Source organism: Uranotaenia lowii, chromosome 2, assembly GCF_029784155.1.
Source record: "Uranotaenia lowii strain MFRU-FL chromosome 2, ASM2978415v1, whole genome shotgun sequence".
In the NCBI taxonomy this organism is placed as follows: domain Eukaryota; kingdom Metazoa; phylum Arthropoda; class Insecta; order Diptera; family Culicidae; genus Uranotaenia; species Uranotaenia lowii.
The window spans coordinates 358,436,328-358,463,542 of NC_073692.1; the positions used below are offsets into that span (position 1 = coordinate 358,436,328).

Below are 27,215 nucleotides of genomic sequence, written 5' to 3' on the forward strand. Positions count from 1 at the left end.
TAAAAGCATTTGACATACTTGGTTTTCCTAAAAGAGATCTAGACTAACATTTTAAAAAGGCCAAACTTTTCAGCCCAATTTCTCAGTTATGGTCTTCGTGAGAGTTTATGAAAAACGATTGATTTTTTAGGAAAAAATATTGGCGTAAAATATTTGAAAATCCTACACTGAGAAAAACGCATTTTAAACACTAAAACTCAATTTCCAAAAAAATGCCATCTCAGAATTAGATGATTTTTTTTTAAGCCAGGTAATAATAAGGCCTACAAGTCGCCCATAAATTGCAACTTGTGCATATTTTAGGGAGAAAAGTTTTTCTAACAAAAATTTGTTCATGATTTGATTTTGAAAATTATGTAATTTATTTTTTCAGTGTAGTTTTCCAACCTTTGGATTGATTGTGCTGATTTCGAAGATTGTAATGATTGATTTTAAAAGTACACCCAAAATAATTTTCACTTAAAAAAGTAAGTGACATATGTAGTAAATTCTCGCCATAAGTAATTTCATTTGAGTTTTAAGTGATGGGTCAAGTGAATTCACTTAAGTGACCGGTCAAGTGAATTACACTATGGCGTTCGAGTGAAATTTATCTGAATTTCTAAGTAAGTCTCAAATTAATCATCTCTCACGTTTTTTAAAAAAGAACATTTATAGAACACCACTTCGATTTCAAATACTTACATTACACTTTCGCCATAAATTTATTGATTGGAAAATTCCATCGTAATCCCAAGGCAGATCGGTTACTGCGGCTAGTGCGACTTTTAAATCGTCCCTGCTGCAAACCAGAAAATCTGTCCAGTCCAACCCACAAGCTGAAACATGATAACACCTTTAAATAACTTTTTCTTACATCACGTTTAACACAAACTACCGCCAAAATCGCCTAGTAAAGTATTGAGAAAATCCAAATCCAGCATAAGCTTTAAACGCTGCTCTTTAGAATTTGCCATTTTGAACTCTGAAAATAAACATAATTACAAACCGACATTCACTTGAAATTCAAGTGACGGGGAAGTGAATATTTTTTCTCACTTCAAATTCAAGTGACGACTGAAGTGAATGTGGATGAATTCACTTGAAATTTAAGTGACTGCCAAGTGAAATGTATATGTCGCACTTGAATGGAAGAAAATCACTGGATCCTTGATTTTAAGTGAAAAATCATGTGTATTTTAAGAGTGAATTTGGGTTCAGTGTAAGAGGATATTCTACACTGAAAAAAAAAATGCAAAATTAATAATCTCAGAATCTGATGATTATTTTTTTTGGTGGTGGGGAATAATGTGGTCTACAACTTTTTTGAACATCGCAAAGTGAACACTCTTAAGGGAAAAAAGTTTTTCTAACAAAAACTTTTTTAGATTTTTTGAATGCCAAACGAAAAACAAATGTTTTGGGTGTACCCCCAAACATTTGTTTGCATTTTTTCAGTGTAGGATTCCCTTACATTTACCAGTAATTATTACAGTCGAAGCACTTATTTCTTCGAAATCAGTTAAATCAATTCAACGAAGCAGTTTTTGAATTGAGTGTTGGAAATCTACGCTGAAAAATAAATATACATGATTTAAAAAAATAAATCATGAAAAAGTTTTTGTTAGAAAATTTTTTTTCTCCAAAATATGCACAAGTTGTAACGTATGGACAACTTGTAGGCTTTTAGAAATTTTCTTTATCAAATTCTGAGATGGCATTTTTTGGGAAATTGAGTTTTAGTTTTAAAAATGCATTATTCTCAGTGTAATATTCAAAAACAAAAACAATATTTTTTTCTACAAATTCAATCATTTTTCCAAAACTCTCTCATGAACCACATTTGTGTAGGAATTGTAATTTTCGAGCTAAAAATGTTTACAACATTCTTGTCTGAAAAGATGTGCCCTTTTCAAATGTTAGTCTAAATATTTTTTGGGAAAACTTAGTATGTCGTGTTGCTTTATTAGGTACGATCGTTATGCCCACGAAGTTTCGTTGAATTCCGAGAGGGTCATGCCAATTTCGTGTCGATTTGGCATGAAATCCATCTATATCAGGGGTGAGCAACCTTTTTAACCAACGGGCTAATTTAAATTTGAAATCTTGTCGGCGGGCCGCACTTAAAATAACTTTTTTTTTAATAATTAGCAGAACTTCACGTAAGTTTTTAACACTACGAATTTTTGGCGAAGACCGTCTTCTTAGCGTTGGACGTTGAATTGCTAATTGACTTTGGTGTTTTGTTTTTCCATAATTTACACTTGTCCTCAAAGGCTAGATTTTTTTCCAACGAACGATGAGAACCTCGTTTTTAAAATCGAAGTTCTGTGTTGGATCATTGCATTGAGATGTTAAGCAAGGTTGTATAGAAATCACAGAAAAATTTTCAATTTCACATATTTTTAAGCAAGTATCTTCAAAACTGGATAAAAATTCTAGAATCAAGCATGTAGATTCTAGAATTTTTATCCAGATTTTCACAATTTTTAATCTTATTTAGATATCATTGGGATAGGATTTCAAAAGCTATATTATGAGTGAAACAACTCAATTTATCGATGTTTGTTATAAATTTTCTATCAAATTTCTAAAAACACAGATTATCGTCAAATAACTTTTGGGTCAAATCACAGCATTTCCGATATCTATGGTTTTTATCAAGAAATAATAATTTTTGTCGGTAACTTCAATGCCGGCTGATTCATGTTAATACAAAATCTAAAATCGTTCACCCAGGCTTTATAATTAAACTTTCGTTTTTTCGGCAATATTCAAAAACAAATAATATTTAACAAGGTTTTGGTTTGAATTTTTTTGTCAGTATTTGAATGCTAACAAAACAAGCCTTTTTACCGAATTAGATAGAAAATTATCTGCTGAGCATATTTTTATCATTCAACTTTATTTCTGCTTGAGACGAAAATAATGACTTAACTAACGGACTGCGAAATTCCTTTGATCATGTGTAACTTTAGCTGCTCTTCCTCACTTTAATGGATTTTGCTTTTCAAGGTGGTTAGAGTTAAGTTATTAGGAAAAATGTATCCTGAATAAAAAAAACCCTAAATTAGGTTATGCCAATAACAAATATTCCATTTATGCCTTGAACAGAATATAATAAATGCTTAAAAGACAGAAAAAGTTTACAATCTCAATGATTGTGGGCAAATGCAGATAAATAAGAGCATATTTCGATCAAGTCATTTAAATTTTTCTAACAATCCATTGTTGAAAAGGCATAAAAATTTGAAAAAATCTTCGCGGGCCGCACAAAAGGGTTCTCGGGTTGCTCACCCCTGGTCTATATGTTAATCTTGAAAAAGGGGATAGTTTTTTAATGAAACGGTCCTCTACTAAATGTTAAGATAAGTGCAGCGACATGAGACATGTCTTATATTTCAGGGCTAATGATTTACATCTTAGGTCTCAAACACCAGGCCGCAGGTCTAAGATCTCATGGTTCATAACTCAAGTCAAAGGTCTCATGTCTCATGTCTCAGGTCACAGTTCTCAGGTTTCAGGTCTAAGATCTTATGTCTTATGTCTTGTGTCTTATGTTTTATGTCTTGTGTCTTATGTCTTATGTCTTATGTCTTATGTCTTATGTCTTATGTCTTATGTCTTATGTCTTATGTCTTATGTCTTATGTCTTATGTCTTATGTCTTATGTCTTATGCCTTATGTCTCATGTCTTATGTCTTATGTCTTTGGTCTTATGTTGTATGTCTTATGTCTTATGCCTTATGCCTCTAGTCTTATGTCTTATGTCGTATGTCGTATGTCATATGTCGTATGTCGTATGTCGTATGTCTTATGCCTTATGCCTTATGCCTTATGCCTTATGTCTTATATATTATGTATTATGTCTTATGTCTTATGTCTTATGTCTTATGTCTTATGTCTTATGTCTTATGTCTTATGTCTTATGTCTTATGTCTTGTGTCTTATTTCTTATGTCTTATGTTTATATGTCTTATGTGTTTGGTCTTATATCTTATGTCTTAAATCGTATGTCTTATGTTTTATGTCGTATGTCTTATGTCGTATGTCGTCTGTCGTTTGTCTTATGTCTCATGTCTCATGTTTTATGTCTTATGTCTTATGCCTCATGCCTCATGTCTCATATGTCATGTCTTATGTCTTTTGCCTTATGTCTTATGTCTTATGCCTTACGTCCTATGTCCTATGTCTTATGTCTTATGTCTTATGTGTTATGTCTTATGTCTTATGTCCCAGGTCCCAGGCCCCAGATCACAGGCCTAAGATTTTATGCTTCATGGCTCATGTCCAAGATTTTACTTCTCATTTTTCGGGTTCATGCCTCAAGTTTTCATGTTTCATGACTCGATACTCTTAAGTTCTTACAAGTTTTATTTCTCAGGGAGTAATGTCTCAAATCTAAGATGTCATGTATCATGACTCAAGGTAAAATAAGGTTGCCAGATTGTCCGGTTTTATCCGGGTTTGCCCGGATATTTAATACAAAATTTGGGATTTCATTTTAAAAAGCCCGGATTTTTCCCGGTTTTATTCACTTTATTTGACAAATCAAACATAAAAAAAATTGTGTTGTTTTTTTTTTGTTTTCGCTTCCAAAACGAATTTTTTTGAGGAAGTTTTGCAAAGAAATCATAAAAGGTTTTCTGGAAGCCTAAAATACAAATTCAAATCTGTCGATGAGATTTATTGTAAAAAATTTTTTTAATTTTTTTTTTCTTGGTTTTTGTTGAGTAATTTCTGGGTTTTGACCAAATTTGCCCGGATTTTTGTTCGTCAATTTTGAAATGAAATGCCCGAATTTTTTCAGGTTTTAATATAAAATTCGGAAAAAATTCTGGCAACCTAAAGAGTACAAAATAACGCTTTTGAAATATTTGCAATGGTGTGGTCTTCATTGCCAGATTTATTGATAGATCCACAGACATTTTTAATATATTTGTTTACTCAAATGAAAAACTCACAATATGTCTGATAAAATGGTGGAAAGAATTATTTATATAACAGTTTATTTTAATTTTCGATTTGGAGAAAGTCCCGGTAATGTAATACTACCATTGTTTACAGAGGTTTTCGAATAATCTCTTAAAGTTAGCAGGTATTAATCGAATTCTGCCACTCGTGGGCTTCCTACAATGTTTTAGCAAGCAGACATCTAACCTTATAGTCTCCATAGCATCGCATCCGTGACAATTTTCCATCCTATTGCACTATTATCTTGTTTACTTAAAAGCGTCCCCCTCTGTGAAGGTAATCCGAGGTTGTCTGATGTTCACTTGATAAATTTCAAACACCCACGGCGGATGGCTACCACGATGTTGGTGATTATATTGATGGAAGCTTACATATTCTTGTAGAATGTTGGAATGGATGACTAATTTTCCCAGAACATCATCATTTTCTTTCGCCTTCAGTAATGAATGAGGAGCATCAGTCTGTCGCTGAAATTTCTTGATTTGTCAATCGCGATTTTGGAAAGATGTTGACCCCGGCATTCGCCCTTTGTTATATTTTCTTAGGATCACATAAGAAATTTTATTAGACAAAATATGTAACCACCATTCAAAGATTATGAAGAATTCAAGTGAATTTAATGAATTATGTTCATCAAGTCATGCCGTGAGACGGAAAACTATGTAAATAAAAATAAATAATATGAAGAACCACACAAATTTTAACGATCCAAAAGACTCGCCTTATGTTACATGAATAAGAAACATTAAATTTAAAAATCTGATATGAAGAATCGATTGGTATTATTAAGTTTCATATTGATGAATTCAGCATTTACCTCCCCCTGACTTTGAGGTTCTTATAGTCGATAATACATTCAAACATCTCGAAGGAACTTTGGCAGCAGCAGAAAGTTCTTAAAACAGATAAATCAACAACATTGTCATACATAACCTATCTAAAACGAAGATTAACTCCAGTTCGCTTTCCAAACTGTACTCAAAAGCCAAACCGGAAAGCTGAAAAGGATTTAACACCTGCAGTAAAATTCGCATGAACTCGTACGATACCGGATGCAAGAAGCACCCTTAGCAAGAATTATGGTTGCTTGAAAAAAAGAGTGTACCCATCAGCAAGAACCGGAACAGGTGCAAGAGACCAGAGCCCAAGGTCAGTCCGCCATACTCTAGTTCTACTTAGTACTACCCATACGTAGGTGTCCTCGAGTGGATCCGGATGCGCCAATTTAATAGCAGCCATATTTTGCTCCGGTCCGCTTTAGGTCACGTTGCCTGTGAAACCGGAACTAAAACCTTCATATATGGTGAGAAAAATTGCGAATAATCGCAACCCACAAGCTAACGTTCCCCTGTTTTGTTGTTGGTGCGAAAGGATTCACATTCCTCTGCTTGATTATTCTGCCACCATGCATGATTCTATGAACGACGACGCTAACACGTACGCTATTTCCGGCTACTAAAAGTAGCAATCCAGCAATGGAATTGTGTAGGGTAGAAGCACTAGTTATTGAACAGGTACCAGATATTGAACACTAGTAAAACATTTACCAATTAAAACAATAATATACAGTAGAAAAATGAATCAAAATTCGTTGTGCCACTTTTGAAGCATTTGCTACCTCTGTTCAAATTTTTATCAAGAATCTCGGACTCTTAAAGCCACAATCCCCGAAACTAGAATATGTGTTCCAATTTTGGCTTGGTTTTTCGACTGGATGAAGAAAACAGCCTTTTTTATATTGGAGGAAAAATTGGATAAAAGACAAATAAAAGTCTAAGATAATGATATGAGTGTTTTCAACCAAGTCTTTTTGAATGATTTCTGGAAGAGTGGCAGCCTTTATTATCGTTATTTTCTTAAAATTTAACAAATTAAAGCGTTCAATCATTGGATCACAGAAAACGCCAATGTTTCAATTATTGAACGTTCAATCTTGCAGTACTTGTTTCGTAAAGAAATGCACGTACCAGTCATTGAACAAACATCGGTTGGTGTTTGAAAATATAAACAAACTGTTTCTTGGTTGCTAGCTCAACCAAAATCTCCCCTGCAAGGCATACTATCAAGTGAAATACCCCTAAATATATGCAATGATATTCAATGTTTACGTGTTCAATAATTAGAACATTGCCTGTTCAATATTTGAATCATTGTGTTTAATAATTGGGACAGAAGTAATTTTGAATAAAAAGGCTTAAATAATAATTTCAAAACATATTTCCGCGAGAAAAATATATCGATTTGAAGCTGAGAAATAAGCTTAAGCTACGCCATCAAAATTTTATCAGAAAAACCTTTCGTTTTTATTTATTGCCCACAAATGTGTCGAATCCCAAAGATGGTGTTCAATATATAGTGTTCTTACCCTAGTTTTCCAGATGCCAACACACAAACAGAGAGATATGGAAAAGAGAGTTCAACAAGCCACGGGACAGTTATTTTGCAGTACAACAGTAGGAATGTGGTGCGATTCGAATTATGACTTCAATGAAGCCCATTAAAATGCACTATTAGCTAGAATCAAAATGGCGACGTTGGTGGGGAGTTTTTCCACGATTTTCTATCGATTTCTATTCTTCACAATATAATAATTTCTCTTATAATCATTTCTTGATATTTGGGCATCATAAAATTAATTCTTTGTTACTTATTTATTTCCTTCAACGGGGGGTAGGGTCTAACGGGTATAAAAAAAACACCATTTTCACGATTTTTTTCTAGAGCTATCGTTCAAATAAATGTATTCAAATTTTTGCATTATACAAAGCATTGTTAAAAGAACATTTAGTAATTTTTCGTAGAAAAATATTGAAAAATGAGCCGGTGGCGGAGCATTTTCGAGGATGGCTTTTAGAAAACAGGATTTGCGGTGGACACTGTATCTCAGCACAGAATCATCTGAAGTCAAAAAATCAGAGCAAAATATTTTTAATAGATGTTTTTCTGGACCCCAACGTTTCTATTTAACTTTAAAACATTTTTATGAAATTTTTGTGGCTGTTTGAAGTAAAAACTACGATTTTTCACGAAAAAATCCGCCATTTTTCACCTGTAAAATCTCCCCAAAGTAAAAAAACAAAAAAGAAAAACGTTGGGGTCTGGTATTTTATATGTAGAAAATATGTTCCAAATTTGAAAAGAATCGGATAAGTAGTTTTCAAATGATGATGGCCACGGACTTAAAAAATGTGCTTTCGAGAAAAACGCGTTTGAAGTTTCTGCTCTTGCTTTCTTGCAGTATTAGAAAGGAGGAGATAAAGGCCTATAATTTCTACAGTTTTGCTTCAATTGACTTGAAAATTTGACAACATTCTTGACAACATTCTTGAAATGTTTTACAATAAGAAAATAAAAAAATAAAAAAAATCGATTTTTTGAATGTGTTAGACCCTACCCTCCCCCCCCCCCCCCCCCCCCTTAAGGCGATTCACTGTTTATACATCTATCTTAAGACGGTTCAAGAAAGAGGTGTATAGATTAGTTTAAGTTTTCATAGAAGAGAACTGTAAGAAATTTCTCAACCGGGTAAGATGAACCATTAGACTGAGTCGATTTGATGTCATTTTTGAATTTCTCAAACCATGGGGTTTTAATAGGTTTTGTTGGTCAAGTTATTGGCTTTCTATTGATATAGATATAGATTTAACATAAGTTTTGGATAGATTTTTTGCAAACTAGCTATCAACAATGAGCTTTTTCCTCTAAAAACAGCAAAAATTGAGGGTTGTTTTTCGAATTTTAAGTGTTTCTAGAGGAAAAAGCTCATTATTGATAACTAGTTTGCAAGAAATCTATCCAAAACTAATGTTAAATTTATATATCAATAGAAAGCCAATAACTTGACCATCAAAACCCACTCAAAAAATTATACGAACTCGTCCGAACTCTTAAGGTTATAACTTACTGAAAAAAAGCATTATTTTGGATATTTTGTATTATATCTCCTTCCTTAGTTGAAATATATATTTGACATGTTCCAAAATATTTTGTGTTTTAGCAATTTGAAAAACTTTCTTAAATATACCAAGTTTGTAGATCGTATACTAAAAAAGATATTAAATAAAAACTCAAAATTTCTTGTATTATTTTCAAAATTCTCGTAACTTTTATGATTTTCATGCGATCTTGATCAACAAAGTTTCTTAAACTGATAAGATCTACAACTTTTGTGAAGACATCAAGTCTCTAACCTTATTATTTTAAGAAATAATTTTTTTTATTTCCCTTCCAGGTGGAGAAATCACTTTTTTCTTTCAGGAATTCGATAGACCATCAAAAAATATGAAAATGTTGACATAAAAACAAATGTCTATCGTTTACCGTTTGTCCGCAAATAATTTTGATTGCTTAAATATTAGGTGCACTTACCCCTGTGTGAGGCGTTCGAGTCGTTTTTCAATCTTGAAAAAAACGTATAGCTAGCTAAAAAAAGCTGATCTTTGAATGCAACTGCATTGCTACTGCCAGACTGTAGTTTACTTTACTTGTCCACTTTTTTTTTTAAAAGCCCGAGCATGTTCGAGAAAAAAATCTGGAATACTTACCCAACAAAACAAGTATTTACATGATTAGGGGAGATAAGGGCATAATGAGCACCCGAGGCATAATGAGAACCCCTCTTTTCTCAGAAAATACGCATTTTGTAAAATAACATTTAGTATGATATAGTTCTGTTTTTAACAAGGAATTAATTTTTCAAAGAAAAAGTAATCTCTTTTAAAAATACACAAAGTTATGTTTTAAAAAGTAGCTTGATTGTCTGGTGACGAAAATATTATAATTTTAGAGCACCAGAAATTAAGCTTTTATGATCGATTAAACATCTCAACCGATAATATGTTTACTGAAACGTAATGTTTGGATTGTTTCTAACATTTTGCAATCGTTAAAATTAATTTAATATGTTCATTGACACGTGCGGCGAGATGAAACGCTAGGTAGAAGAATTTGTAAAGGCATGAAGAATAGGCGGATAGGCAAGCATCAGATGAGCTTCGTAGGATAAAGTTTGGATAGGTGTTGAAACTGTAAGTCTAGGGCATTTTTTATTGGAAAGCATGAAGGTGTGGTGGTACGCCTTTGCCGTACAACAGACTACTCTGTATAGGAAGCGTGATCGACTTTTGATCAACACATTCCTAAACACAGCAGGCCAGTTGGATGCTTACACTTAAATTGTCTTAAAAATATTTTTTTACTTCGATTTGTTGACTAGAGGCGAAAAGAGCACTTCTCGTGAAGGCATATTGGGCGCACTGTCTAGCACAATATCATCTTGTCGACGTCAACAGTTTGTTTGTTTACCTCGTCGGTACTTGATGTGAGTGATGGTACGAACATACAAAAAAAACCGGGAGGCAGAGTAGGTCAAGAGGCCTTGGAAGCGGCTCTTACCACAATAAGGCGAGACGGAACATCCATAAAACAAGCCGCCAAGAGCCTTCATGTGTCCCACACATCGACAGATTTCCAGTTTAAGAATTTGTTCACTATAATCTTTGCTGTTCACTTCCCACTCGATTTTGAAATATTTGTACTCCTTTTGTGTTTGAATACGTAACGATGAAATTCTTTGCTTCATTCTACGGCATAAAATGCTCATCTTGCCTCGATTAATGGTGCTCATACTGCCTCAGGGGGGGTTCTCATTATGCCTCTATAGGGACCGATTTTCAGCTTTCGACAAAAAAATTTAAAATGCATTTTTAAACGTTTTTTTTCTACTTTTTCAAGTTTCAGCCAGTCATCAAATAGACTCCTTCAGTGACTGAACACGAAACAGTGATGAAACTCACATAATTGTTTCTTTTGTATTAATTATTTATAAAATATGGATCTCTTCAAAGGAATACTCTTTCCACTGAGATTCATTCTTAGTTTAGTCTAGTTTACTTGTCTAGCTTCATTCCCTCGCATTAAGTAAAAAAAAAAACATTTTTGTTAAGGTTCTCAGCATGAATAAATTTTGCTCGCGTTTTTGTTTTTTTGTTTGCTGCCAGACATGCTGAGAACAGAAAGCGTCCATTACCAGGGGGCTCATATGAGCTTTTTGGTGTGGGGGAGTGTGGTGGGCCGCTTTATATGTGTAAAATAAAAAAGAAAAAAAGAAAAAAAATGTAGTTCTTTTCTATGGTTAAATAAGCGCTCTCCTTAAGGTGGCCATTATGCCCCCATCTCCCCTACCGTATACTACTGTTTCAAAATTGTCCGTTGCTGAAGTAAATATCCAAAATTCAGCTATTTCCAATCGACAACTCGCAATTTATTTTAGCATAAAAAATCTCATAGTTGAATTGCGAATTTCACTGAATGATTCTTTAAGCATTAATATTTCTTTGTTTTTTATTTTATCGTTTTTCAGATTTTAAAAAAGATATTCAATTAATTGAGATTTTCAAGTTTTGTGTTGTTTCTTCAGTTTCATGGTTTTTCTGACTTTTGAAAACTCGAGATCTTTATTCAAGGTACCGAAAACTGGGGGAACTTTGATCACTTTTTTCATTCGTTTTTGAATATTTTGAAAGGGGTTGCTTTTTCGTAATACCTAAAAGATTTAAAACCCTTACTGAGGTGAGGAGTATTAAACATGATCATTGATTGCAGTAAATTCAATCGACATTGGTGGTTATAATTAAATGTTTGTTACAAAACCAGATTTCGAGTTTCGGGGTAACTTTAATCACTAAGGTTTTTACGTATCTCAACATCTTCAAATTTATTGTTTTGATGCCATTCAGCACAGAAGGCTCAAAACATCGATAACAGTAATTAATTGTTTGGACGCAATTAAATTTTTCAACGTTTTTTTTTTTTCAAAACCAAAAATGCTCGAAAGATGGACAATGTTGTTGCATACATTTAGGGGCAAAAATTATAAACATTTCCCAATATTTTTTGGCCTCAACAACAAATAAAATTATACCTTCATGCAACTCCCTTAGTCCTCGTACTGTTCTCATTTTCTTTGTTTTTTCAAACTTAACCATTTGATAGGATTTTTAACTATTTTTTCAATACGGGCTTTTTCATGGGAAATGACCGTTTTTTTTAATATCCAGAAATTATCATCAAATGACTATAAAAATAACACTTAAACTTAACCTGAACAAAGAAAAAAGTTGAACTTTCGCATAAAACAACCCTTTTGCTCCTAAATGCTCAAATTTGATCAGGAGAGATGTTTGATTGTGAGCCTTCAAAAAACCAGATATTTTATGATTTTAAAATTATATTTTGAGTATTGTTAAAAATATCCTAATAAAAACGAAATTTAGCTCATTTGTAACTCAAATTACAGGCTTTCAAACGTAGTCAACAGTTTTCAGATATTTCAACTTTATACATAGAAAATGATGATTATCTGCAAAAATTGCATGTTGATCAAAGTTACCCCGCTGATCAAAGTTCCCCCAGTTTACGGTACTAGATTTAACTAATCTATTTTTTTATAATTATTAATTCAGTGTTTAAAACATTTAATACCCACTCTGAATTAATGTTTTGAAATGTAACTTTTGCTACATTTAAAAGCACATTTTGACAAAAGTGCCTGTTTTTAATATTTGCTCTGATAAGAATTGCATTTTGTTAATTTAGATTTGTAATCCACATTACATTTTAAAATTATTTGAAAATTATTTGAAAATGTTTTTTTTGTGTTTAAAGATATACAATTGAAATAAACATTTGGATTATGAATTATAAATTTTAAATTCCTGCTATTGAAAATTTAATGCCGCCGATCGTGGCCTATAGGATAGCGTTTAAGTCTTCTAAGCCAGAGCTCATGAGGTCGAGTCTCGATTACGGCATACATAGTACTATTCCCGTCATCCGTGGGCTCCAAGCAATTTGAATTTTATTTTTTATAGCAGGCGTTCAATGGTGAAATGAAAAACAATGGTGCTTACGATCTCTTACTAGGGGAGTAGGGGGGTTCCCGAAAATCTTACGTAAGAAATGTTACATTGATAATTCGTCTCAGCCATTCGAAATCATATTACTCTGGGTTTTCTTTTCTTCAAACCTATTTTTGGTCATTTTTTATGTTTTTTTAATCTTTTAATGTCTTTGAATTAATAAAAAAAAATGATGGTTCTGAAAAATTAATAAAGAGCCAATTCTAACCAACGTGCCTCCAAAACCACTAAATCGCATTATTAAAAAAAGATCGTCTCTTTTCGCTTTTCATCATAACAATCTTTTTAACTGAGAAATTTATAGAAACATAAAAGAAAGTGCAGCGTTGTGACACTACGATTTGAACTCATCATATTTCGAAAACGACATCATCAAGAAAAATCTCCAAAAAGTCAATATTAGGCGCTCTAGATAATAAGTTTCTAGACAGTTTTTATAGTAATAGACACTACTAACTTTAAATTTTTCAAACGATCAACTAAAATAATCCTGAAAATTTATCGCTTATCGCTGAAATGAGTCTGAACTTTTAGGTTAGTTGACAACGCAATTGTCGTTAAACATTTCTGCACCAACTCTAGTAGTATAGAATGGTTTTTTTTTCCATTTTTATGATTTTCTGGTCAAAAACATAACAATTTTTATGGTACCTCGTGCTAGCCTGATCTTTCACACTGTTTTTAATCGAAATTAAGATTATATATTGTTTATTCGATTTTGAAAATTTATTGAAGATTATTGTTACCGAACATGCTATAAGTCTTAAATAATGTTTTCTATAATAATTTATGACATTCCATCTGTTGTTTTTCATAAATTGTGCTTTTCAAATGCAGTTATCAAGTTATATTAAAAAAAGTGCTTTGGTATGAAGCATGGATTTCACATTTTTTATTTTTTGAAGCTATTTAAAAAAAAAACACGTCAATTTCTCAAAGAAAAAAAAACGTAAGATCTTATTAGGGGGGAGCGGGGGTTTTGAATTATCTTACTTTGTATTACTAAAGGGAGGGGGGGGGGGGAAGAGGATTAAAAATTTCCAAAATTGTGCATACGTAATTAGTGAACGGCCTCTTACGTGAAAGTTGATCGATTTTCAAATAATAAATATCAATTTGAAGCTTGAGAATGCACCCAACTACGCCGTTTCTGGTTTATGGTCAAGATAAGCCGTTTTCAAAAAGTTCAATGATTTAAGGACTTTTTTATAAAAGTGGTATTATTCGTAATGAATATAACTCATCTAGCATTTCATCAATCTTCATAAAACATTGACATTAAAAGAGGCGAATGAATAGTAAATTTAAAGTCTCTTTAAAATAAATAAAACAAACAAACGAAACATTCACATCACATTGAAATGTTTCCCAACAACATTTCAGATGAATAACTTTTTTGATCAAATCCTTTTTTATGAAGTTGTGACTGTCATTGAAAAACTTATCCTGTACTCTTGGGTTCGAACTCACGAACATAACACAAAAACTTTTCTACTGAGTTTTTTTTTTCATTTTATTTTCGGATTCTGCAACCTAACGACCTGCTTAAACAAATTGTTACTTCATTTCTGATCATCTACCTATAGCTATGATGCGTTCTGGCAACTAATTTAGGCATTTTCCTTCATGATGTGTTTTGGAGCAGATGCAGTTTATTTCACAAATCATGAAATCAAGAAAAAATTATACAGTTACTCAAACATCGTACAATTTTGATATTATTTTAAGTTGTAAATTGCATTTTAGCTCAACAGGCGCGTTTGGTACACTGTTTTTATACTAATGTAATCTTCAAGACTGCGGGCTTTTTAATACAGGATTCATCCATATCATCATAGCAAATTCTTGCAAGGCACTGGTAGATTTTTCAATTCCTTACCTGTAACGAAAAAGAAAAAAAAAATTGTTAGAAACGATGCATTGAAAACTCATCGAATAATAATATTATAACTAAACCCCCACAAAAATTTTTAGTAATCAAGATTAATGTCGAAATGGGTCGAAATGGGAGATTTCATTTGAAGGCTCCCATTTTCATCAAATTCGATGAATGATGTTTCAATCATTTTCTACTAAATGTTGTTATTTGTGAATCTCATGTGCATATTCGTACAAATTTCTGTAAAAAATAGTCTTAATTTATTAGCTCTGCATTGATTAAGCATTGCACTAACGTTAACAATGTGACCATAGTAATACAGATGAAACGTTTTTCGTTCCATCCGTTGAAATATACGAACAGCAATCAATGAACTTCTAGCCGTTGGACTAAAACGAAATCGACAAAAAACAACAGACAGCAAATTCCCTTGAAAAAGACCAACAAGACTGGTCGAAACGTTGGGCATTTCAAAAAACACCGTTGTTTGATCTACATCCAAGACCGAAAAAGCCAAATTAAAATTACTATATATCTTTCCCGGTCGAAAACATAAACCTAATTGCATAAATTTGATCAAGATTGAGCTCTTTTAATTTTGTCCCCAACAAGATAAAATGTCTTGTTTTTATCGTATCCGATGGTCTGCCCAAACAGTTTTTTTTAAAGAAAATTTTTCCCACCAATAGAATCAGAGTAGCTTTCAACTAGCTGATCCTACATGAGGTGTTTTGGCCTTGTATTTAGTATATTCGTTGGTTTTTCCCTTAGCTGACTCCAGAGACATGAAAGTGAAAGACCGATGATTTCGCCAATTCAGAAGGGTAATGATGATGACAGCCCCGCCAAATTAATCCAACATAGAACAGTGTGATTGTGTACTATTATGCTTCCAACTTCAAAATCAACAACCCAAACCCATTTGCTGCAGTGTGTTCGAGACATGTCATGTGTAAATCAGGCTACGTTTACCTTCCAGCGAGTGAGTGGGTCGCGCTTAGATAAACAACATTAGTGCAATGGAATGGAAAGTTGCCACGCGGATGGGATGCTTACTAGTTGGGAGACTAATAAGTTTGTTGTCAGCTTTCTATCTCAAACATTGTAAGACGCCCGCAGTGACCGAATCCAATTTCTACTTGCTTCACGCTAACCGGTAGAAGATTGCTTGGGAAACCTCTTTGAACATGAACATGGATGTGGAAATTTTCGAAACTTCTGTAAAGGTTTGATGACACAAAATTAATCGATAAAAAGTTAAAGAACATTGAAATGAGAAAGTGTATTTTCTAATTAAAGATGTTTAATTCTAAAATTTTCTCAAACATTCGTGCATTGTAAACATAGTGCTAAATAGCACGTCGCTTCACGTTCCATTCTAGAAATTGGCCCCTAATTGATTCTTGTTTATTCTTATTTATGCACTGCGTGAGTTTAGTTACAGCGGGGCATGAAACGAGAGAGAGAGAGTGGAAAAGTCGCACCAGAAACCTTCCCACAGCGAAACGTTGTTCCGAGAAATTTCAATTTCACTCTTGAAGCTCGCGAAGAAGAACACTGAACTGTATGACGCGTTCTTCAAATAATAGAACGAAAGCAACCAGCAACAGAAAAAAAGAACAAACAAACTTCCCGATGAAAAATGGAACTCCCACACGGATCTCGGTCGTTTTTCTTCGGTGCTAAATGCGGAAGAGGAATAAATTGCCAGTTCAGCACAGGATTATAATTAACCTACACACGCACCTCTACAACGTCGAAGAAGAACACATACATGAGCTCCTTTCATCCTTCCGAAGCTTTCCACGCCAAAAGGACACCCCCCAGGAAGGATGTTGAAGGTATGATGAGAAGGTGGCAGAAAACGAGTGAGAACAATAAAAAAAACTCCATCCGGGTGAATTGTGGAAATCGCATTTAAATCATAGTTATGCTACACACGTCTACCCGTCATTCTGTGATGGTTTGAATTCTACCCGAGCCAGTAAGGCAGTTGCGATTGCAATACTTGCTCGCTTGCTTGCTTGGGTACAAAGTCAGTCAAAGTCGTCAGTCATTCACCACCATCCAATCCGGGAGGAGGCACACCATCCTCGGCTGCTGCTGTCCTGTCTTACTTATTATAGGCCCCTCATCTGCCAGGACTTCCTACGGTTCCTTCTACCAGGGTGCTCTGGTGTGGTTTCCTCTCTTCCTTCCTTCTTGTGATGAGTTGTGGGAGGGGCGTGGGGCTATATTTCAATTTGGCTTCCGTTTTTTTTGTCCGTTATACCTGCCTCTTATTTCATTTTTGTTCTTCGGTTTTTTTTGCATCGCAAAAGGTTATTGTCGAAAGGGTGGAAAACCCATTCTGCAAGGACTCCTGCTTCATCCGTGGTGCGAATCCATCTTTCAGAACTAATAAGGGGTAGGGTGATCAAAAATTTTAATTTTATGAATTTTAAGATTATGTCTTGCGATTTTTGTAGCTATTGCAAATTCATAGACGACAAAAACACCATACATAGTGTGCAAATCGTCAACGCTTATTTCGAACATGGTAACTGAGTGGCGGACTTAGCAGACTTTTATGTAAAATCCTGATAAGCTCAATATTTTCACTCAATTTTGCCATTTCTTACTTTTTATCGAACGACATTCACTGCCTCAAATTGTCTAGTAAATTTCAGTTTTAAGCAAGAGAACGTATAATGAATCACAAATAGATATTACTCTTCCCTGACCCTACTCAACTCTACTCTTCTCAACTTTACTCTACACTATACTACTCAGCTCTACCCTACTGTACCCTACTCTAACTTGTTCTACTCTACTCTCCTCTATTCTACTCTCCTCTACTCTAATCTCCTCTACTGTACTCTCCTCTACTCTACTCTATGCGAATCTAATCTACGCGAATTTGCTGTGCTCTACTCTACCCTTTACCTTACTCTACTTTATCCTACTCAACTCAACTCTACTCTACTCTACTCTACTCTGCTTTACTCCACTCTACTCTTCTCTATTCTACTCTACTCAACTTCACACCACTCTACTCTACTACACTCTAACTCTATTTTCCGATACTCTACTCTAATCTACTTTACTCTACTCTAAGCTAATCTAACTCTAAAGAATTTACTCTACTCTACGCTACTCCGCTCTACTCTTCTCTACTCTACTCTACTCTACTCTACTCTACTCTAGGCGATTCTAACTCTAACGAATGAATTCTTCTCTACTCCACTCTACTCTACCCTACCCTACCCTACCTTACTCTACTCTAATTTATTCAACTTTACTCTAGGCGAATTTATTCTACTTTACTCTACTATATTCTACCCTACTCAACTCTACTCTACTTTATTCTAGTCTGCTTTACTCTACTCTACTTTACTCTACTCTACTTTACTCTACTCTACTCTAATGAACTCTACTTTACTCAACTCAACTCTACTCGATTCTACTCAATTCTTCTTTAATCAACTCTTCTCTTCTCTACTCTACTGTACTCTGCTCTGCTCTACTCTACTCTTCTCTACTTTTCTCTACTCAACTCTACTCTACTCTACTCTACTCAACTCTACTCTACTCTATTCCACTTTACTCAACTCTACTGTACGCTACTTTATTCTACTCTAGGCGAATCTAACTTTAACCAATTTACTCTACTCTACTCTACCCTATCCTGCTCTACGTTACTCTATTCTATTCTACTCTACTGTACTCTAACCTTCTCTTATCTACTCTTTTCTACAGTACTCTACAATACTCTTCTCTATTCTATTCTACTCTTCTCTTCTCTGCACTACTCGCCTCTAGTCTACTCTATTCTACGATGCTCTATCCTACTCTACTCTACTCTACTCTACACTACCCTTCTCAATTCTTCTCAACTCTGCATAACTCTACTCTACTCTACTCAACTCTACTCAACTTTTCTCTACTCCACTCTACTCTACTCTACTCTAGGCAAATCTAACTCTAACGAATTTACTCTACTCTACTCTACCCTAAGCTACTCTACAATACAAAACTCTATTTTAATCTACTTTTCATTTCTCTACTCTTCTCTACTTTACTCTACTTCTCTCTTCTCTATTCTACTCTACAATACTCTACTCTTCTCTGTATAGTGCTCTGCTCTACTCTTCTCTAATTTTCTCTACTCCACTGAACTCTTCTCTACTGTACGATACTCTACCTTACTCTACTCTACTCTATTCTACTCTACTCTATTCTACTCTACTCTACTCTACTCTACTCTACTTTACTCTACTCTACTCTACTCTACTCTACTCTCCTCTACTCTACTCTACTCAACTCTACACAGCTCTTCTCTACTCTACTTTACTTTTCTCTACTCTACTCTGCTCTACTCTGTAGAGTACTCTACTCTACGCTTCTCTACTCTACTCTACTCTACTCTACTCTACTCTACTCTACTTTACTTTACTTTACTTTGTAGAGTACTCTCCTTCTCAACACTACTCTTCTCTACTCTACACTACTCTTCTCTACTCTACACTACTCTTCTCTACTCTACACTACTCTTCTCTACTCTACACTACTCTTCTTTAATCCACGATTGGTGTTGGTGTTACAGTTTTAAGCCGATAACTACAGATGAGACTGTAGAAGATTGACTGCACTTCCAGAGGTATACGAAGAATGTCGTTCCCTACGGTTAAAGCTGAGGAAACAAGACTAGACCTTCTCCGCAGTGAACATCGTACAGAAATGGTTATTTCACTAGATCATTTGAGTAGGTGTAAGAAGTCTTTGTTGGGAATCCGTTCGTTGCGTAAAGTCCCGAGGGCATACGCGATTCCAGGAAAAGCGTCACTCAATCGGCACACGACAAACAGAAGATCACAAGTCTCCACGAGGTTGACCTGACACTTTTACTGGGTAATGAACTCATAAAAAACACGTGCTTAAGAGACGGTTGCGTCTACTCAAGAACGCAAGTTTTTGAACGCTTTAACATTCTGTATCCAAGAAAAAAAAAGAATTTATTTTAAAAAAAACATAAAATGCTAACATAAACAGTATTTATAAAAGGTGAAAGATGGACTGGATTTCGGACGGAAGAGTAGAACGTCTTCAAAAACACTAGTTGTACGCTGGGATGACTAAAACGTAACATTTATTCCACACCGATACAGTTTAATAGAAAATTAGAAGTGTAAGCATTAGTGGTGGTAGTAGCTTAGCCTATAGATTTGCTTTGCTCGCGTTAGTGTTCCTATCTGGTTGGTGCTCGGTAGGTAGTAGTTAGACTATCCCGTTTTGTTTTAGTAAATTTTGTTAAACAATAGACATACAAAAGGTATTTCACTGACTGACTGTTTCGCTTTACAACACCTAACAAGGCCATCACTTTTCTGAACATTCAAGTAGATTTTTGATCAATTGTTGTGTAAAAATAAACAATACATAAATCGTAGATTACAGGTCGTTTTATAATAACATAATAGGTATTTTATGGCTGTCTTTAAAAGTATCAACAAACCGCCTTAATCTTCACCTTCACCTATCTTGTCTGGCTGCTATCTTCCTATTGTGACAAAAAACGAATGCACCGATGCTGTTGTAGTAGTAGAGAGCTGTTTTAGTAGTTCGATTCTAACGGAATGAAAAATTATAACTTTCTCTAGTAGTTTATTGAATCCATCATGATAGTCACGTTCACCGGGAAGTAAGTTGGATCTCTCTCTTTTTTCTTCTTGTTTTGAGATCTGTCATCTGTATTTAAAAAAAATGCACTGGATGCCAGGTGATAGTTGTAAATTGTGCGCTTTCAAGGTGTGTCGGTGTCGTTTATAAAAAATAAGCTTTGAGCTCGTGCTTTCTAGTGGTTTGATATTGTTGTTTTTTTTTGTATAAAATTTGTGTATGAATAAGATTTTTTTTTAACTCGAAGACGATCCTCTGTTACACTTTTCAAATTATTGTTCCTTTTTTCAAACAAGCTTCCAAAAACTTGTCGAAATAAATGCTGCTTTTGTATTTGTTTTTTGGGGAAGTTAGAAACTATCCAAAAATAAAAGATCTCCATATCTATTTATACCTAAGAGTTTTTTTTTATGTCAGGTTATAAAAGAAACGTAAAACTTTTACATTTGGATAGCAATTAATGTTCTTTAGAGGATCAACGGAGCTTCAGCTACTTCTTCAACTCGACTAACAGTTAACGGAAACGTTCAATTGGGGATTTTTGAGTGATTTCAAGCATTCATCAGCCAAGGATCATATTTTGATAACACAACATTAGTGAACTTGAGTTTTGCTCAATTTTATTTTTTTAATTGCACAATCCAAGGCTTGGTCAATTTCGCTAAAAACCGGCACTGACTGCCGGTTGGCCAGATCAACAAGATAGGCCCGGCCTCGGTTGTAGTCCTTGACCGCAGCTGGGGTTAGTTTTTGCTTCGTGGGACTGTCTTCGGTAGTCAGCATCTGAATACATAACACCACGTCATATCCCATGCCGATGTAATGGGCAGCCAGGGTCATGGCGTTCAGCGACCGGGTTTCATTGGTTATCACGAACAACAGAACCCGGCTGGCATCGAGCAGGTCGAAATCAAGCGATAGTTTTTCTTCCGAGCAATGGGTATCATAAACATCGGGACTGGAACCGGTCATGCCGTCTACGCATTCGTGTAAATGTGAGGTATAATAAGATAGACCGTTTTGTTTTAATTTTGGAATAACGTGTTTCTGGCGCCAGTTTGTGAGCATCCAGCAGCTTCCACCCAAATAAATATTCCGCACTGGAAGAGTGGAACATTGTTCCGAGGTAGCTGGATTATCATTTCTCGAATCGCAGCCCAGGGATGATTGATTTCGCTTTTCGGACGCATCCATTTGATGTTTCGAGAGCCTGTCCTGTTCCGAATTGCATGTCATCGAGCCTAGTTTTTCCACCATCGAAACACATTCCTGACCGGTTGAATTGAATCGTTTCCGATCCATCGGGGTGAGAGTTAACACTGGGAGGCAGTGGTTCCATTCGGGGCAATCCGTTAGATACACTGGTGGTTGTTGCAGGTTTGTTCCGTAAATCGGAGAAACGCAACCGTTTTCGAGAATTTCCTGTTGCAATACCGACATGCAAGAATCGAGCATACAAAACTCCTCCAACTCGACGCTATAGTTATCATACTTATCCTTTCCGTCACATTTCTTCGACACAGAACCTGCTGTCGTTTGCCTAAGTTCATCGTAAAACATCAAGACATGTTTCACAACATTTATCGTTACAATATCGGGAGAATATCCTAAGGCAACCAAGGCTTTTCTACATTCCGGCAACCGAACTGTGCCACTTTCCCCCTTGACCTTGTCGTAGGTTCGACACACGGAAATCAACCGAGAGGCTACATTTTTCGGTTGATCTCGGCACTTTTGCTTCGATAGGATCAGCTTAACATGTTCCAACGCTTCAGACATATCGTCCAATATCGGCGAACCTTTCCGACGTACAAGTTGCTTCAAAAGGATCTGATTTCTGGACAAATCTAGAAACTCCTCAAACGACAGCGCATCATTGAAAATGTTTTGATTCGGTTTGTACGGTCTAGTCTACTTTTCTCTTCTCTACACTACTATTCTTAACTGTACTTTTCTCTTCTCTACTCTACTATTCTTTAACTCTACTCTAATCTACTCTGCTTTACTCTACTCTGTAGATTACTCTATTCTTCTCTACTTTTCTCTACTCAACTTCACTCTTCTCTACTCTACTCTACGATAATCTATTCTACGATACTCTACTCTACTCTACTCTACTCTTCTCTACTCAACACTTCCCTTCTCTACTCAACACTGCTTTTTTCTTCTCATTTCTACTCTACTCTTCTCCGCGATACTCTACTTTTATCTTCTCTCCTCTACCTCGCTCTACTCTACACTACTCTGTAGAGTAGTCTATTCTACTCTTCCTTAATCTTCCCTACTCTACTCTTCTCTACTCTACTTTTCTCTGCTCTACTCTACATTTCTCTTCTCAAATCTACTCTACTCAACTTAACTCTTCTCTACTCTACGCTACTTTACTTGACTAAACTTTGTAGAGTGATCTTATCTACTTTTCTCTACTTTTCTCTACTTCACTTTACTCTACTCTACTGTACTCGACGATTCTATACTTTACTCCACTCTACTTTTCTCTTCTCTATTCTACTCTACTCTTCTGTATTCAACTCTTCTCTACTCTACACTACTCTACACTTCTCTACTCTACTCTAATCCACGATACTCTACTTGTCTACTCTACTCTTCTCTAATCTTCTTTACTCTACTCTAATCTACGCTACTTTACTCTACTCAACTTTACTTGAATTCACTTTGTAGAGTACTCTATTCTATTCTTCTCTACTTTTTTCTACTCCACTTTACTCTACTCTTCTCTACTCTACGATACTTTACTCTACTCTACTCTATTCTACTCTACTCTATCCTACTCTACTCTATCCTTCTCTATTCTACTCTACTCTACTCTACTCTACTCTACTCTACTCTACTCTACGCTACTCTACTCTACTCTACTATTCTCTACTCTAATCTACTCTAATCTACTCTTCTCTAATCTACTCTACTCCACGATACTCTGCTTTACTCTATTTTTCTCTTCTCTACCTTACTCTAATTTTCTTTGCTCTATTCTACTCTACGCTACTCTACTCTACTATACTCTACTCTTCTCTATTTAACTCTACTATTCTGTGTAGGGTACTCTGCTCTACTCTGCTCTACTCTTCTCTACTTTTCTCTACTTCACTTTACTATACTCTACTCTACTCTACTCTACTCTACGATACTCTACTCTACTTTACGATACACTACTCTACTCTACGATACAATACTCTACGATACTCTACTCTACCCTATGATACTCTACTCTATGATACTCTATTTTACTCTACACTACCCTTCTCAATTCTCCTCAACTCTGCATAACTCTACTCTACTCTACTCAACTCTACTCTACTTTTCTCTACTCCACTCTACTCTGCTTTACTCTAGGCGAATCTAACTCTAACGAATTTACTCTACTCTACTCTACCCTAAGCTACTCTGCTAAACAATACTCTATTTTAATCTAATTTTCATATCTCTACACTCCTCTACTTTACTCTACTTCTGTCTTCTCTATTCTACTCTACTCTACTCTACTCTTCTCTGTATAGTGCTCTACTCTACTCTTCTCTAATTTTCTCTACTCCACTGAACTCTTCTCTACTCTACGATACTCTACCTTACTCTACTCTAATCTACTCTACTCTATTCTACTCTACTCTATTCTACTCTACTCTACTCTACTCTACTCTACTCTACTCTACTCTACACAGCTCTTCTCTACTCTACTTTACTTTTCTCTACTCTACTCTGCTCTACTCTACACTTTTCTACTCTAATCTACTCTACTCTACTCTACTTTACTTGACTTTACTTTGTAGAGTACTCTCCATCTCAACACTAATCATCTCTTCTCTACACTACTCTTCTCTACCCTACACTTCTCTTCTTTAATCCACGATACTCTACTCTACTCTACTTTCCTCTTCTCTACACTACTATCCTAAACTGTACTTTTCTCTTCTCTACTCTGCTATTCTTTACTCAACTTTTCTCTTCTCTTTCTCACTCTACTCTAATCTACTCTACTTTACTATACTTTGTAGATTACTCTACTCTTCTCTATTTTTCTCTACTCAACTTCACTCTTCTCTACTCTACTCAACGATACTCTTCTCTACGATACTCTACTCTACGATACTCTACTCTACTGTATTCTACTCTACTCTACTCTTATCTATTCTATTCTTGTTTATTCTATTCTACTCTTAACTCTGTATTCTATTCTTCTCTACTCTACTCTACTCTTTTCTACTCAACACTTCTCTTCTCTACTCAACACTGCTTTTTTCTTCTCATTTCTACTCTACTCTTCTCCACGATACTCTACTTTTCTCTTCTCTCCTTTACTCCGCTCTATTCTACTCTACTCTGTAGAGTAGTCTATTCTACTCTTCCTTAATCTTCCCTACTCTACTCTTCTCTACTCTACTTTTCTCTGCTCTTCTCTACACTTCTCTTCTCAAATCTACTCTACTCAACTTAACTCTTCTCTACACTACGCTACTTTACTTGGCTCAACTTTGTAGAGTGATCTTATCTACTCTTCTCTACTTTTCTCTACATTCTCTACTCCACTTTACTCTACTCTACTGTATTCGACGATTCTCTACTCTACTCCACTCTACTTTTTTCTTCTCTATTCTACTCTACTTTTCTGTATTCTACTCTTCTCTACTCTACCCTTCTCTAATCCACGACACTCTACTTTTCTCTTCTCTTCTCTACTCTTCTTTGTTGAGTACTCTACTCTACTCTTCACTAATCTACTTTACTCTACTCTTATTTACGCTACTTTACTCTACTCTACTTTACTTGACTTCACTTTGTAGAGTTCACTATTCTATTCTTCTCTACTTTTTTTCTACTCCACTTTAGTCTACTCTTCTCCACTCTACGATACTCTAATCTACTCTACTCTATTCTACTCTACTCTATCCTACTCAACTCTATCCTTCTCTATTCTATTCTACTCTACTCTACTCTACGCTACTCTACTCTACTATTCTCTACTCTAATCTACTCTGATCTACTCTTCTCTAATCTTTTCTACTCCACGATACTCTACTTTACTCTATTTTTCTCTTCTCTATCTTACTCTAATTTTCTTTTTTTCTATTCTACTCTACGCTACTCTACTCTACTATACTCTACATTTCTCTATTTTACTCTACTCTTCTGTGTAGGGTACTCTGCTCTACTCTTCTCTACTTTTCTCTACTTCACTTTACTATACTCTTCTCTACTCTACGATACTCTACTCTACGATACTCTACTCTACGATACTCTACTCTACGATACTCTACTCTACTCTACTCTACTCTACTCTACTCTACGATACTCTACTCTATGATACTCTGTTCTAGTCTACTCTACTCTTCTCTATTCTACTCTTCTCTATTCTACTCTTCTCTACTCTACCCTTCTCTTCTCTACTTTTCTCTACTCTATACTGCTCTTCTCTACTCTGCTCCACGATGCTCTACTTTTCACTTCTCTACTCTACTCTACTCTACTTTGTAGAGTGCTCTACTCTACTCTACTCTGTAGAGTGCTCTACTCTACTCTGTAGAGTGCTCTACTCTACTCTACTCTGTAGAGTACCTTACTCTACTCTAACCTTATCTTCACTACTCTACTTTTTTCTACTCTACTTTTTTCTACTCTACTCTACACTTCTTTTCTCTAATCTACTCTACTCTACGCTACTTTACTCTAATCTACTCTCCTTTACTTGACTCTACTTTGTAGAGTACTCTACTCCACACTACTCTACTCTACTGTACTTTTCTCTACTCTACCCTACTCTAGTCTATTCTACTCTACTTGACTCTACTCTACTCTTTAGAATACTTTACTCTATTCTACTCTACTTGACTCTACTCTACTCTGTAGAGTACTCAACTCTACTCTACTCTGTAGAGTACTCTAGAGGTTAGAGGGTGTAGTAGGGTTTCCAACTGCATGCTCACCAGCACCTTCCACTAGTGTCCATTCAGGTGCATTCGAATGACTTATGATAGAATTACGTGCACCTGAAATACGCAACCGGAAACTGGGGTATGCACCCAAAAATCAGACTCTACTCCAATAATAAAATTCCTTGAAGGTGGAATTATCGGCATAAGATTCTATGTCGGACCGGCACTAACAAGCTTTTTCATCGCTGGAACTGTCCTCCCAGTGCAACCGCATTATCTCTGAAAGAACCAAAACAAAACACATCCCATATCCTATCTAGGTATTATTTTCCCGTATGTTTGGATAACATGCCGCTATTAAGCCTACCCCCATTCTGAACTTGAGCTGGTTACCCTACACTTGTGATGAAAACGAGGCACAGTGACTCGCTTTTCGACACAGAAAAACGATATTTTTCGTAATTTCTTTGTTAGAGTAAACTAGCTGCAGGTAAAGAGAAAGGTAGGTCCTTCTACACCCCTACCCCGACTCTAAGTCAGTCTCTAATAATCGAGCCAAGGAACCTTAAGGTAGGGCTACAGTACGACTTCTCAACCATCAGCAGGCTGCCCGTTTGAATACGTGACTTGGCATCATACATCAAACGCATCAACGTGGACGAGTAATCTGGGCAGGGAAAAACACCCGGGCCCAATAGAAGGCAGTAAAAATAGGAAAAGCGCACCTTATTTCAACCCCATCTGACAGCCGGCAACCCCCACACCTTGAAGTGCTGGACTACCGCAAAACTTAGTTGGAGACAGAAAGCAAAGGCTTTGATGGACAGGAGACGTAAATGACGAAGATGATTTTTCACTCGAGCTTCCACCACCCTGTTAAACCGCCGACGAAGTGCTGGAATTCTGCAGTCTTCCTCA

At 35.4% G+C, this 27,215-nt stretch overlaps 1 protein-coding gene across 3 annotated transcripts in view; it reads right to left on the reverse strand.

The window, feature by feature from the left end:
* Window positions 1–27,215, reverse strand: part of LOC129747896 (exostosin-1-like) — a 90,849-nt gene that overhangs the window by 42,719 nt on the left and 20,915 nt on the right. The window contains exon 2 of one of the 3 annotated variants that reach the window (XM_055742287.1): window positions 14,305–14,751. The exons of the other annotated variants lie outside the window; for them this stretch is intronic. Within the exon in view, the coding sequence (XP_055598262.1) occupies window positions 14,748–14,751 (4 nt within the window). The 3' untranslated portion in view covers window positions 14,305–14,747. Of the gene's footprint in view, window positions 1–14,304; window positions 14,752–27,215 lie in introns of those variants that run through there. 3 annotated transcript variants of the gene reach the window in all.